This window comes from Haliaeetus leucocephalus, unplaced genomic scaffold, assembly GCF_000737465.1.
Source record: "Haliaeetus leucocephalus isolate CR32 unplaced genomic scaffold, Haliaeetus_leucocephalus-4.0 Scaffold819, whole genome shotgun sequence".
NCBI classification, from domain to species: Eukaryota; Metazoa; Chordata; class Aves; order Accipitriformes; family Accipitridae; genus Haliaeetus; species Haliaeetus leucocephalus.
Window position 1 is genome coordinate 2,340,292 of NW_010973255.1, and position 15,480 is coordinate 2,355,771.

Genomic DNA, 15,480 nt, shown 5'->3' on the forward strand with positions numbered 1-15,480 from the left:
GATTTTGTTTTCCTGAAAAGCCAGCTGGCTAGGCAGAGGGGCTGCATTAGGGATGTTCATAGCGTAGCTCTGCAGTGGATCAGGTAGCTACCAGCTTTGCATAGCAACGTTGTGGCTGAGCACATTAAATCATACGTCACCTTATCCAGCATTTGTCATCCAGAGGCTTCAAAACCTTCCTAAAAATAGAAAAAAGTGAATGCTTTTGTTCCCATGTTAGAGATGGAAAAGTTGAGGCAAAGAGAAGGCAAGTGCTTTGTCCACAATCGTACAACTAACCAGCCTGTGTGGGGAGAATTTATTTACTCCAAAAGCCAGACCTTACATTTCTAATGACCTCTTTTTTGGTCCTTGGCCTTCTGTTTTAGTTTCATTTTCTATGCGTTTATGTGGGATAAAATATATAGACTGCAAGTGAGTAAGTATAATTCAATTGTGTTATTTCTGCAGTGACTAAAACTCTCATATATGGCATGGCAAACTTCTGGCATATTTAGGTTTTACCATTTGAATAATCTGCCAGGTTTGTGTGATTTTTTTTTTTTTTTAATTTTATTTTTTTTTTTAAGAAATATTATGAAACTCTTACCCAGAGGGGGATACGTTCTCTGCACTAAATAAAGAGGAGTGGAAAATCCAATTTTTTTCTTTTTCAGGATTTCTTAGAATAAGCTAAAGGACTCTCAGACACCTGGCATGTATTTTTAATCTCCCCACGTTTGTAAATATCCTTCATGGAATGTAAAGAAGCATTAAAATATTGGAGTTCTAACTTCTATTTTTTTAACTTCTGAACACAGAATACAATTCAGGCAAACACGTAGCAAAGTAGAAGCTGCCTGTGGGTGTGAAACAGGAAGCACTAGTAGATAGACACATTAATAGAGTTAGGTTTGCTCTTGCTCAACTAGATATACATCAATTTTAATTAACACATTTTATGCTTCAGTTACTAATGTCCCTTCAGCAGTGAGTGGGTTATGTTTCCATCCTGCATATACCACCAGCATCACCACCACGTCCTTCTCTAGCTTCCCCCTCCCCTTTCTACACAAATGTTGCAACACAATCTGAAATTTCCTCTTTTCTTTCCTTCCTGCATTTCTTACAGGTTCCTTTGCGTCAGAAGACAAAAAAGAAAAGTCAAGGTAATGAGAGATTCTTTTTTCTTTTCTCTTCTGGGTTCCTCTTTTGTTATTTTCTTAGTATGTCTTATTCTTGGGAGGCTGAGGATTTTATACTGCTACTCAGCTGGAGGAAGGCTGCTTTTTAACTCCACTGATTCTTGCACCGATTCTGAGAAAAATGACAACGGGCTGCTCCTTTGGACTAAATCCTTGTGGTATGTTAATTGAATCAAAGCTGGAAATCAGCAAGGTAGAATCAGCTGCCTGCACATACACAAACACCAGCGGTTTTCAAGTACTTGGCGTAATAGTTTTCTCTAGCTGACTTAAATAGATGTATTCTTTTCAGTGCAGCTGTGTGAAGGGAAATATATGCATGCCTCTCTTAAAAGGATCAAAGGATATGTTTTTAATTTACAAAAACATATGTATGGTTATCTTAGCATTAATTAGTGTCTGCATTACCTATAGCTTACTGTTTTGTTTCTGCATATCAGAATGCCTTTCAAATGAATGTGTGTTACTATCACAGCCGTTATAAAACTGACCGACTTCTAAGTATATTTTAAGATATGCTTGGGTGACTTGCTGAGATTGCTAAGTAAGGTTGATGTCTTTTAATTGGCAGCAACATCTTTTCTGGTAATGCACTTTTAAACAAGCAGAATGCTGTATTTTTAATGGCACAGGGTTCTTTATAATGAGTCGACGGAGGATATCGTGTAAAGAGCTGGGGCAAGCCGATTGCCAAGGATGGCTCTACAAAAAGAAGGAAAAAGGAGCTTTCATTGGCAACAAATGGAAAAAGTTCTGGTGTGTGCTGAAGGAGTCATCGCTGTATTGGTACAGCAGTCAGCTGGTGAGTACAGCGTCTATGCAGCTCTGGGTGTCAGGCAAACAGTATCAGCTGGGACTGAGAGAAGGGGAGCTGGGGGCACAATTTAAATGTGCCCTGGAGACATACAAGTGACTGGGTTTGTTTCCCAGCCCTAATGTTTCTTGTAATCTGGGAAGTGCCTATGTGAATGGGAAACATGCAGAAAACTATGTATTTTCTAGTTCAGTAACTACTTGTGAAATGTTAACTTGCTGTCTGTTCTGCCCTTTAAAGAGCTGCTCTTCACAGATGCTGGTGGCATTTGAATTTGGGAAAGGTTTTCCTGGGTTGGGCGGTTTGCAGACACTTGCTATCAAGACCAAAACCAGGAATGCTTCTTCACTTCCAATTAGTTTAATTTTCTGAAGTCTCTCTCCTGCTTCCCTCTCCATCCCCTTCCACACTGAGATTAATCTGTTTATTTGTTTGCTTTTTTGTTTGCCCCCCCCCCCCAGTTTGCACTAGTAGGTTTGCAGGTGTGAGCACTGTGAGTTGGTGATGTTTTTACTCCTGGTCTTGCTGATGTCTCATCCAGAGCATTGTAATTAAAGGTTCTCACGTTCTGCTGATTTTTAACTTCCTGCTCTGATGAGTTGGTGCTAACAGACAAATCTGCAGAAGAACACAGTGTTTTGGATTCAAGGTCCAGCTTTCTGTTCTGAGGATGCGCTTTCCTCAGGACAACCAGTACAGATAGTGTTTCTCTTGCAGCCGATCCAGCCCAAACAGCGTGAGTGGGAAATAGTCTGAGACAAACAACAGCAGGCCCTGAATTCCTGTCATCAACTGAAGAACTAGGCATTAAAAACTGAAAAAGTGGGGTGGGGGGAGAAGACACAGTGAGAAACCCAGAGTAACCCTTTTAATGAAAGGTTACGGCTGCGTGTAAAGAAGCAGTGAGTCCTAGGGAACAGCTAGCTTTACTCCAGGCCGTTTGCTACAGCTCAGCTTGATTGGGCAGAGAGGGTGTCTTGCCTGTCCTAGGAACATTCGGACATAATTATTCCCTTCACTTTGCTCTCGCACTGCTGCCTCTAAGAAAGCTGCTATCACATTCAAGTGATGGACTGACAGAACCCGGAATTGGGGCGTGCAGAGTATTAGGGGATGCTAGCAACAATATAGGCTGAAACTCAAGCAGCTTCAGTGTGCAATTGTGGCCCGGCATCAGGTTTCCTAAATCGCATGGGCTGCTCTGGAAATCAGCATGTCCCAGGCCCAGACAAGAATGAAAGAGTAAAGAAACCCTTATTAACTTTTGGTAATTCTTATAACATTCTAAGAAATTAAATGCAATCTGGATTGTTTGCACTTGTTTATTTCTATTGTAGTAATCCCCATTAAAAGTCTTGCTAACTGTTTCAAGGTACAAATAAAATAGTTTAAACCATTAAAAAAAAAAATCCCCAAACCCTAAACTTTACTTATGGAAAGAGTATTTCACATTCTCCCTTCAGTTGTGAGTACAGTGCTCAGGTTTTTTTTAACAGAATAAAAACTTTGACTGACCTTTAAAGATGGTATTAGCTATTCTTTTTGGGCGGAAAAGTGACAACTCTGCGGGTCTTGGGCTGTTGTTTTTTGTGGTGTTGTAGTAGTCTGAGTTAGCTTCCTTTCAAGACAGTCAAATTACATGCATGAGAGAAAGAGAAAAGAGAAAGAAAAGAAATAGGAAAAGTAGAAGAAAAGAAAAAGAAGCTTTGTTCTCCCAATGCTTACAATATCTCTGCTGGAAAGGTATGGCCTGGCAATATACTCATCAGCATCATATACTCATACACTGCAAACCCTTATTAGTATTGGCTGTTCTAAATCACTGCTTGCAGTTGTACTTCTGGCCATAGTGTTAAGAAAGGTGAGCTGGCTGGCTGATGTGCCTTTTAGACAGGGGAAGTGTCAGAAAGGAATTAGTCTGAGGAGTAATCAAGCTGGAAGGAAAGAAAACAAGGCAAGACTAGGCAAAGTTTGCCTTCCAGGTGGTGGGGAGAGGTGCAAAGTCCTCTGTTTTCTTTAGTTTTTGTGGCCTGGCTAAATTGCACTCTCGGGATCCAGAGAAGCCATGGTCATTCTGATCCCAGTGCTCCTAGACAGCATTCGTCCTTTGGGTGAACTCACCCTTTTAGTCCATGCCTGCTTTCTGGCTGTCACTGACTGCCCCAGAATGAACAAGGCTGAAGAACGGGTGGCAGTCTTATTCCAATTTATTTCATATACTCTAAAGAGCTCATAAGGCTTCAAAATACTGTTGGCTTATGTCAGCCCTGACTTCTCACCTATCGCAGTTCCTCTTGTAAACATGCTAGCTGGTAGCACCTTTTTGCTTTCAACTTGTGCTGACACTTGCACACTGTTTTACGTTAAAACCCGAGGTTTCTTTGGGCAACTTAAAGTGCAGCCTCTGCATAACTGTAGATTCAGGCAATGTTTGCAGAGTGGCAGTAACTATTGGGCATGGGAAGGAGAGGAGGTGTCCTTTGCTAAGATCTGCTTACTTAAATTGATGAGACCAGAGCCATGCTCAGAGTCATATCTGGGATGAATAAGACCCCTTGTATTTTCACAGATATTTTCACCTCTAGATTGATGAAGCAGAAGTAGCAGTGACATTCACTTGCTTGCTTGATATTTCTTTTTACTAACTGGCCTGGCTTTAATACTGCCTGCTCTTCCACTGCCTTCAGTGGAGTTAATCCTTGGTCCCAATGGGGCATCCATGATGACAATCTTAAGTTCATAGTTGTGTTGAAACAGGAGGATTCCTATTCCTCATGTGCCTGAGGCTTCACATGAAGGGCCCTCTTATAGGGACTGAAGTGAAAGCTGGTGGTGGAGGAGCAGGGCTGGTGTTGAAGGAACTGGGATACACTGGCTGCCTGTAGCTCTGCCTGACCAGTTTTGTTCTTGTGAGAAACGAGTGTGTTTTTTTCCCGACTGTGTGGAAGCCTCAGTCAACCAGACACTGGCAACTGTAGCATAGCAACAGGGTGCTGGACCTTTTTTTCTAGTGGAGATGGAGAAAATAGGGAGTGGGTGGAATTTGTACAGGAACGTGCTTTGCCCTGGGTTTGGGTAGGTAGCCTCAGCTCACATCATGTTCTTGGTGAAGTCTGTCTTCAGGCCCCTCCGAAGCTCTGGATGTTTCTGTCGGTCTGATTTAATTTGACTTCAAGCCACTCTGGTTCTGGGTCTTTCACATGAGGCAGATTGGGGGAGGCGGTATAGGACACTTGTGGTGACATTTGCAGATGGTACTTCTTTCAATTTAACATAAATTCATTGTGAAAGCCATAGCCTAAAAGAGAAAAGAATAATAAAATGCTGAGGAGGGTCAGTAATAGCAGATCAGACACCCCAAGAGTCAAGCTTTTCTTTCGCTGAAAGCAAACCAGAGCACACAGCCAAATCCAAATTAGCTTTTGACCGGCTAGCTGAGGTACTGCGAGTGGTGAAGTTAAGGCCCCGGTGGTCTCGGCAGGATTGAGTAGAGTGCCCTGAAACCTCTCCCTGCATATGCTTGCTCTTTCTATAAAACATGGATACGACACGAGACAGGTAAACTTTTGTTTGCAGCATGGATGTGCCCTCAGTCTGGGGAGGGGAAGCTGTTTGGACTAGGAAGAAACACGCAAGGGTTGGTTTTGCAATGGAAACACAGAAAATGTCAGAAAATAGTTCTGAGCAGTCAGACTTTCTGGGTGCATTCAGGAACACAAGGCTCCCTGGAGAACTGCTCTTCATTAACATTTGGTTCCCTCTTTCAAGTACCGCTCTCTGTAGGCAGCTGCCTTGAAGACAAGTGTTTAAAGAGGACAGCGTGCGATCCTGCCTTCCCCTTTAGCAGTTCTAGTTCTCATACCGAAACCCTGGAGGGAATCGGCACTCCTGCATAGGAAGAGGGGTGGCAGGGGAAGATTGTCATGTGTAATCCCAGGCTTCTGGCTTTTTGCGCTTGTTGTGACTCTGTTGGATAGTGTTGGCTGGAAAGGGACAGAGGACTAAACACCTCTGTCTTGTGGGCCTTTAGGATAGCTTGGCTGGTTTTCCAAGCAGAGTTGAAATACAGTTTTGCAGGATGTGTCAACGATGGTTGTCATGGGGATTCAGCTGAAAAGAAATATAAATATAAAATCAAAGAGTTGCAGGCTGTGATCTACTGTCACTATTTATCTTTGGTTTTTTTCCCCATTCGCTGCATTTAAATTGGTCCTCACTCCAACAGCTTTGCCAGGAGCTGTATAATTACAGTCTTTAAAAACAGAAACCTTTCACCTTTGAGTTATAGGAGCTGCTTATGTGAATGATAAAAAGTCATTGATGTCGGCTGATTGTGCTGAGGGCTTTGGGGACCTCTGGTCCAATATCTTACACAAATTATTCACAGTTCTATAGGTTGCCTCACTGGTGTACTTGGCAGAGAGAAAAAAGGCTAAAAAGGCTTGAGGACTGAACTGCTCCTCCAACATCCACAGGGTCTTCTGGGGGCAGCACTGAAACACTCTGAAGCCATGAGGAGTACCCTGAATTGCAGATTGGAGCTCTTCCACAATAACTAGATATTTTCACTTTACAGCACTATTTTTTAAAATCTTTCTGCACCATCACATTCACTTCAAATATTGAAAAAGGTCTGTTAAATGGTTTACTAAATCTCCTAAAGCCACAACATTTAGACAATGTATTGAGGCAAGCTAAAAAGGACATTAGCCTCTTTCATTGGATTTGTGCATTATGTTTCATAAATATGTTTGAAATTTTTTTTGAGTGAAAAGCTTTTTCTGTGAAAAAGTGGTTACTTTCTTTTTCCCTCAAGCATTTGCAGAGACTGTTGTTATTATTGAAATTATTTTCCTACAAGTGGGTATAGCAAAAAAGTGCAGATTTATACGTTAGGCTATCCTGCATGAAAACCACAAGAGATGATAACAGCTTATTCTTTTAAACATCCTGATTAATTAGGAAACAGGTCAAGGTTCTTTTAATCTGAATTTTTTAGGTCTATTTTACAGCATTGCAATAAAATCTGAAGGAAGTTTGAGTGAAATGTGTGAGTTAAATAATAGCATGCTTAAAGTCATGTTAAAGATAACGTTTCAGAGAAAAGAAAACATTTAGGACTTCTATACGCTTTTAATGTTTTAAAATACCATTTTTATTCCAAGAATGACCAAAAAGATGACTTCCACATGTTCTGTTCCTAGTGTTTATTTGGAATTCTATTTGCTGACTGTAATAATGCTCATAAGGTTTTACTGTTATTATTTGGTTTCCTTTTTTTTTCCTTCCTTTTTTCTGATAATTATGGAACTACAGACCCATTAACCCCCTGTTTTCCATTATATAGATGACACATCCGAAATGTGTACCAGTAGCACATTTAAAAAAAAAAAAATTTGCACAATTATCTTCCTGCCTCATACATAAAATGAAACATTAAACTTTTCTTATAAATGAACAAATGTGAAATCACTGACAGAATTAATATAAAACCTGAATGCATTGAACATAAACTTTTATCAACTGGAACATGTCAAATACTGCATAAGAAGTCTGGAGATTTCTCTGTTGTAAAACTGGTAAATGTAAATTGCTGAAATCAAAGCCTACAGACCTATTTTTGTTAGCGATTTAGAGAGTACTCCTCTAATATAGATACTCATCGGATATGTCAGTGGTTCAAGTCCAAGTTCCGTCTCCACATGGGTGGGAGCACCCCAGGTGAGTGTCCCCACACTGACTTACAGGGTCCTGATAATTCACTAGTCCAATACAAAATCCAGATGCTCAAATATTTGTATACATTGACAGTAGAGACAGTGACTTATCTAATGGCATTTTGTGGACTTAGTCTCTTCATGAGTGCTTGTGCAGCACCTGAAGCAATTTATAGGATGCATCCTAGACCAATGGCTACTGCACCAGTAGATAAAACTGGCTGAGCTGTGATTGCGTTTGTAACATGTACAGCCAACTGGCCCCAGACCCTAGTCATCCACTCACCCACCTGATGGCTTACCTAGCTTAAGCCATGGATTAACTGGTGTGTGGGTGAGAAGGTACCTGGGTATACTCCTTCACATGGAGTCTTCTGGATCTCTTTTTTTTTTAAACTGGGTTTACTGATTCATACTGTAGAGAAACAACTGGCTTTGTATACATTTCTCATCCAGCAATGTGTGTAGTAATGGCTTTGATACCTCATGAACAGCTTTTTTGAAGTTGGTTTCTGGTGGTCTTAGACTGGTCTTGGGAACCAAACAGGAATTTCTGTGTTCTCGCTGCACCTGGTCTAGTAAATGACCACTCTTTTTGGTACAGAAATGCAGGATGGTACGTTCTCTATCTTTAGTACAATGAAGCCCATGAACAGAGCTCCTCCTTTACTCACCCCTACTCGTTCACTCATCCCTGTATACTTGATGTGCTATGGATCTGGGACAGAATTACTAGTTTAAGGTCTAATTAATTGAAATACACATTTTAAAAAAAAAAACTTAAAAAAAAATTTGCCACTTTTTTTTTCTTTAGTTAATTTTATTTTATCTCAATGAGTTTAGTCTCACTAAATTCCAACCTGTGAAATGGAAACAAAAGCTCCACAAGCCAGGCTCTAAACAAGTTTGATAGATACAAATATAATCAGAGAAAGTTAAAACCCACAATAGCCAATAAGTACTTTTTGGTACAAATGAAGCCACATTGCAAAATCAAAGTTTTTTCAGCCCAGATACTGATAAACATAATTGTTTCTTCTGTACTGAAAGAGAACAACAAAACCCCCCCTTCCACTGCTGCAATTTTTTTTTTTTTTTTTTTTTCCCTGGAGCAAGTAAAACCATTTACTGGTGAAGATGCAAAATATAAAGCTGTCATATGAATATTTAATACATGTAAACTGCAGGAATGATGGTTATGCCATGATTTATTGTATACCAAAGAACAGATATGCATAGGTGCAGGGAAGCCACCCACTGAAATATCCATTCTGTATCCATATTTCAGTTCTTGGAGATTTGTTCTTCTAGGCATTAAAGCTCAAAGACTTGTCTCGATGAACATCTTTTTATAGTCTCTTCATATTCTTGCATAACGTGACTTGAGATACTGTCAGTCATCTTCATTTATCCTGTCTTTGTAATTGCTGTGTATATTTTACCTGCTTTAACTCAGTGTACATTTTCAGAATTTTAATGTGCCCAGGGATAAGGGCTGGGAGCAGCAAAAAAGCAGTTCTGGAATGAATGCTTTCTGTATTTTGGAAAGTACCTTTTTTTCCTGACATTATGTGCTGCAGACTTTTGTCTACATCATTGCTCCTCTTAGGAGGAGTCCTAGTCTTACTGCGGCTGGTCGTGTGAGCGTAGATAGATTTAGTAAAGGAAGATGTTCTTGCCATTTGCAGCTGAAACAGGGATTTGAGGCTACCTGGTAAATTCAGTTTTGCTGGAGCCACTCTGACACAGAGTCCAGCTGACCTGGAACCGAGATGCCAATGCTCAGTAAAGCCTCTCTTGTCTGGAAAGGGGTGACTGCATATAAACAGTGTACTGTCAATGTCTGCCTAGCTTTTGCTACCTCCTGTACAATGCCTGTAGATTTCTGGGGGGAGTGATAGCTGGGTGGCCAAAGCCATCTGAGGCTGGTTTGCAGTGCTCAGCAGTGGAGCTCAGCCGCGTGGGACCATCCCCTTGCACTGTTTCACCTCCTGGCATGGGAGCAGCCTGTATTGCCTCTGCCTTGCACACGTACAGGCGTATATAGATGACCCTACGAAACAGTCCATGTTACAGTTACCTGGGCGAGAAACTCCTCCATCTCTACCTAGGATCATTTTGGGTCAATTTTGAATTCCCATCACTATAGACATGTATTTTTCAAATATACATAGACCATTATATGTGGTGCTGTCACCCATCTGTGTAACATGCATGCATGCTGCATTATGGAACAAACGCTCCTTTGAGATTGTATGTAACATCCAGATAGGAACAGATGATATAACCCTTATTCGTCCTCTCTTATGTCATCTGCCTCTTTTGAGAGGCTTCTGTTCTTAGAGCTGAGGTTCAGTAGTTTCATTTTCTGTGGTTTATGCACAAAGTATGGCTGGTGTCTTTGTCGAAAGAAGTTGCGTGATCACTGATACCTGCAAAGGAACTGGGTTCCTCCACCTTCCCACTGCTTTTAGTCCTGGTTTGATCAAAACCTAAATTTTGCCCTGGACAATTTGAGACTCTGGACTAGACTTATGACTTATTCATGAATCTTAGATAAGGGTGCTCTGATACAACCACTTCTAGGTGAGGAGGAAAGAGAATCTACCTCAGCACTTGTAGCAGTTGAGGATCCTTTCTCTTTCAGGCACTTTGATATTTGGAAGCGTACAACAAACACGATGCTCACACTGCCACTTGCACAGGCAAGAGTGGTGGCTTTCTAGCATCCAGGACTTGCACAAATAGTAGCTGGTATAGGAATATTTCTTGTTCCCAAATATCAGCCAAAACATCAAGTGTTAATCTGTCCCCATGGTGATAAGCATATATTTTCACAGCATAAAAAGCTGTCAAAACCAAGCACTTGCATGTTAAATATTGTTGAGCATTGGAGTCTGCTAACTTACCAATTGGTTGATGTGGTGATATTTAATATTTTTTTTTATTGCAGGCTGAAAAGGCAGAAGGATTTATCAGACTTCCAGACTTCAGTGTGGACCGAGCAATTGAATGCAAAAAAAAGCAGTAAGTTTATCTCTTGCCCCGTTTTGCATGATTTTTACAACATTGCAAGGAATTGAATCTCCGTAGAGTCTGACAACGAAGCTGTGGGGAGCTCTTCTGTGTTGTATAAATAATGAGATATTAATTGAGCTACTGAAAGAAAACCATATTGCAAAAATATTTTTGAAAATTCTCTGCCAGATGTGCTCTGCTAAAACTACAAATAAAAAAGCAGATTAGTATGCCAAATGTTTTTTTTTTTTTTTTCCTCCTTTCTCTTTGTTCACTGATCATGAGTAAGTTGTAGTCTATCTCAGATACCTTCTCTTAGGTAGGGAGGTCAACAATGGTTCAAGTAATGCTTCTTCCCTCAAAGTTGGGACTACTCTTTAGGCTGCTGTGGTGCATCTGAGCTTGGGCTGTACTTGAAGCATCTGGTTGTGCAGGGAATAAAAACTTTGTTTAGCAGGATACACCTTTCAAAATATTCTCTCCAAACTCGATGTGCAGCATTGTCTTCCAGCTGCTTCTGAACACACTTCAAAGGTTTGGATGGGTGTTGCTGCTATTCAAAGTTATAAAGCTCAGCATGGTTTTTATTCTGTCCCTCAAGAGAAAGCCTTCGTTCTTCTGTTTGGGTCTCACACTGAGATTAGCTGTAGGTGTTCTTGTGATTAATTGTGGGCTTGACTCCTCCAAAGAAAGGAGACAGCTATTTTGAATATGGGGAGCTCAATTTTGTTTTCTCAGAGGAAAGGTTGAGTCACATAGTACAGGACCATGAGAAAATGTTGCCTTTCACTTCTTCAGCTGTTGGCTGTCAGTGACTAGGAGGGAAACATGCTCATCACTTATTTAGGATCAGGTGCGTTAAGAGAAATGTGAGGAGCGACCAGCGCTGCTGGCGCCCAGTCAAACAGCGTGTGCTTCCATAGGACAGTCACCTAATGAAGAACAAGAGGGGAGCCACACAGTCTTAGGACCAGAGACTATGTTTTAGGAAAAAAAGACTCTGAAAAATCTTACTGGTGGATATTCAACTAAAGCATAGTTTGGGGCTGAGACCAACAGGTTAACTACTGGAGGTAGTTAGGGGACTACCTCCATATTTTTTTTTGTTTTAAACCTGCCACCTAGTTGCCTCTTTGGTGCTTCCTAAAACTTGTCTTGGAAAAGACAGTGAAAAGGCAGTTCCTATTCACCTGCTGCATGCCGTTGTGATTTTATTGTATCACACATCCCTTCTCTCAACCATCAGTTTTCTACGCTGTGGGATCTTAGCCTGATTAAGCACCCATGGAAGCTGTTTCATACCTTGTGTCACCCCTGGTGTTTTCTCCGAACCTTTTTCAGGTTTACTTTGCTTTTCAGAGCTGGGAGAAACAAAACTGCACACAGTATTCAAGATGTGGGCACGCAACAGAATTATGTAATGGAATAGTGAAAGTCTCTCTTTTATTTTTTATTCCTTCCTTTTTAGTTCCTGTGGTTTATATCTTCTGAATAATGTGTGGCCTAGGAAATGAGCTAAAAATAGACTAGAGTTCTAAGGATGGATACGCTGATCCAGATTAATATAGTGGAGTGAATAAATATTTAAAATAATTAATTCAGGTATTATTTTTTCTTTCTTATGTAAACTAGTTTTCTTCATATCTCTCCTATTTTTCTTTTCTTAAAGTGCTATTAAGATCAGCCACCCACAGATCAAGACATTTTATTTTGCGGCAGAAAATGTTCTGGAAATGAACACGTAAGTAGGAGCGACTGGCCATGTGTCGTGGTTTAACCCCAGCCAGCAACTAAGCACCACGCAGCCGCTCACTCGCCCCCCCCACCCAGTGCGATGGGGGAGAAATCAGGAAAAAGAAGTGGGTTGAGATAAAAATGGTTTAATAGAACAGAAAAGAAGAAACTAATAATGATAACACTAATAAAATGACAATAGTAATAATAAAAGGATTGGAATATACAAGTGACACACAACGCAATTGCTCACCACCTGCCAATTGATGCCCCGTTAGTCCCTGAGCAGCGATCCCCCGCCCCCACTCCCCCCAGTTCCTATACTAGATGTGACGTCCCATGGTATGGAATACCCCTTTGGCCAGTTTGGGTCAGGTGCCCTGGCTGTGTCCTGTTCCAGCTTCTTGTGCCCCTCCAGCTTTCTCGCTGGCTGGGCATGAGAAGCTGAAAAATCCTTGACTTTAGACTAAACATTACTTAGCAACAACTGAAAACATCAGTGTTGTCAACATTCTTCTCATACTGAACTCAAAAACACAGCACCCTACCAGCTACTAGGAAGACAATTAACTCTATCCCAGCTGAAACCAGGACACCATGTTTCATCCTGTCTTACGCCTGAGAACATCCTTTGAAAGTTCATTCTCTCACTGTCAAGCGTTTGTTGACAAAGTTATTCGGGGTATTACTGAGTCTGTTCTGTTTCCTAGTCACTTTGTAGAAAGAAACTACTACTATTTGTTCACTAATGACAGTTGAAATCAGAATCGCATTATTAGCCTGATTTTGATATTAATCTTCCTGACATTTGCTGGTATAAATCCCTTTCCGTTAGAGGTTCAAAGATTTGATAGTGAGTTCATCACCTTGGGACAAGTGAGGGAAGAAAGGAAAGAGAGGGAAAAGCTTAATATAGTTTTGTCCCAGAAGTGATCTAGGACTAGAATTTAATAGCGTCTGCTTTCAGAGTAGCATATCAGTTAACAAGGAGGGTTAAAGGGATAGAAAAGGCTGTTTCTTTAATGTAAATAAGCAATTACTTCAGCACCAAAATATGTTGCAGTTAAATGGTCCTCATGACAGATCAGAAGTTTTCTTTCTACAAATGTCCATAAGAACAACAATTCATTCATGCAATTTTTAATGCAAGAAGTAAAAATGGATATGAATAGTGGCAGTTGAGAAACCCCTGAGCTATCAGAAATAGGTATTATTTGCTATTGGTCCAATTTTGGCTGATTTAGATACATCTAATATCTTCTTTGTCCGTTCAACTTCGGATTGCAGTCTGTTCACAATGCTATTGCATTACATGGCAAAATACTGGGTGCAAAGCGGTACAATTTAAATGGCAAGAGAGCTCCTATGACAGTCAGGTCAAGATTTTAATCATGGCTCTGCTGGTGATCTTTGTGAGATTCTTCACAGGGCATGGACTGTTCTCTCCCCCTAGAAACGGGAGACCTCATACATATTTACCACTATAGAAAAAGATAGAGGTTGAGAGAATGTGTGTGACCTTCTGAAAGGGCTATAGATACAGAAATGTATGATACTACAGTAGTGTATATATATATTCATAAATCTATACTGTATAGACACAGGCAAGTAAGTATAGATGGAAAGAATGTGTTGCCCTTTGCAACTTGGAGCAGAACAGGGCATACTGGTGGGGAGATAACCATCCGTTCCTGTATCTCTGCGTTTCCTTCCAGAGCTCCTCAGTGGAGTGAGAAGTTCGTGAGGCAGATGGGCTGAGGATGACTGAGAATGAGGGACTGCTGTACAGGAATGTTTCTGTAGAGAGAGTAATCCTGGTTGAGGGAAGAATGTGGGGGAAAGGAAAATTAGAGCTGATGGAGAATGTTAGTGAGTGCTAGCAGCCAGTTTGGACCCCAGCTGGAAATTCTCAGTGTCCTAATGACACTTTTGAAATGTTTAGTCTCATGTGAGTAAATGATTGAAATCTATGCAGGTGTCCCAGCTCTTATGCCCCCAGAATGATTTTCTTCAAACTCCACTTCTTGAGTAAATTTTATTTTGGCTTAAAGCTAGGTAGCCTAGCGTTAGAGCAGTTTGCGCTACACTGCACTAATACTAATTCCTCACTGTTGTAACTGATGATATTTTCCTTGGCAAAGTATAAAATACATGCATTTAATACATAAAGTACACGCATACTCACGCATATGTCAAAACAGACTGAAAGACATCTGCTCTCTTGGCTCCAGTCCTGCAAATACACATGCATGTGAGTGGTTCCACTGAACTCACCAGGGCATTCGCGTGTGTCAAGTTACTGGTGTGCATAAATGCTTGACAGATCATGACCTTTTGTAACAATTCATGCATATATATCTATTAAATCAACAGTGGATTTATTAATACAGTCATTTGCTTCATTAATTTAGCATGTATTTGCTATTGTCATGCACACATGAAAAGTAAATGTGTGCTGGCTAGCTGCGTGCATTTACCTGGCCAGTTGCATGCAGTTACTAGCAGTCTGTCTGACCTTGTGGTTAATGAAGTCCTGGATTTTTTTAGCAAACCTTTTCTTTTGTTAAGATTCTTTTATTTAAAAAATCATTCTCTTATGATTAGCTGTTAGAAGAAAGTCAATAATTCACTCTTACAGAAATGACACTTTGTTTTCTTGAATTATGTGGCTCTGTTGTTCAAACTGCAGTCTAAAAATCCAGTTACTTTGACACTGATCTTACTAGCAAATTTCCCATTGCTTCAGTAGAATCAAGATCAGACACAATGTTTTTTTCAGAGTTATGAATCTTAATTCCTGCCCTTCATGCATTCCCTATTTAGGTGTTGACTTTTAATCTGCAAGGCTTGAACTTTTTTAGTTGTTAGTTTCTTAAAGCCTGGATAGATCTGAATGACCTACAGGCAAACACAATATGCAAAAAGCATATCTAGGGATTGTTTCTAGCACTAGAAAAATGCAGCCACCTAGGAAAAGAAATGAACCCCCCCCCACCCCCCCCACCCCCACCAC

General features: G+C 40.6%; 1 protein-coding gene across 8 annotated transcripts in view; it reads left to right on the forward strand.

Moving 5' to 3' along the window:
• The window catches only part of IPCEF1 (interaction protein for cytohesin exchange factors 1), a 61,812-nt gene that overhangs the window by 20,628 nt on the left and 25,704 nt on the right, over window positions 1–15,480 (forward strand). For 5 of the 8 annotated variants that reach the window (XM_010581873.1, XM_010581877.1, XM_010581881.1 and 2 more), the window contains 4 exons: window positions 1,112–1,148; window positions 1,817–1,986; window positions 10,669–10,742; window positions 12,403–12,474. In XM_010581873.1, the coding sequence (XP_010580175.1) occupies window positions 1,112–1,148; window positions 1,817–1,986; window positions 10,669–10,742; window positions 12,403–12,474 (353 nt within the window). Of the gene's footprint in view, window positions 1–1,111; window positions 1,149–1,201; window positions 1,378–1,816; window positions 1,987–10,668; window positions 10,743–12,402; window positions 12,475–15,480 lie in introns of those variants that run through there. The other 3 variants (XM_010581878.1, XM_010581879.1, XM_010581880.1) reach the window with 2 other exon arrangements.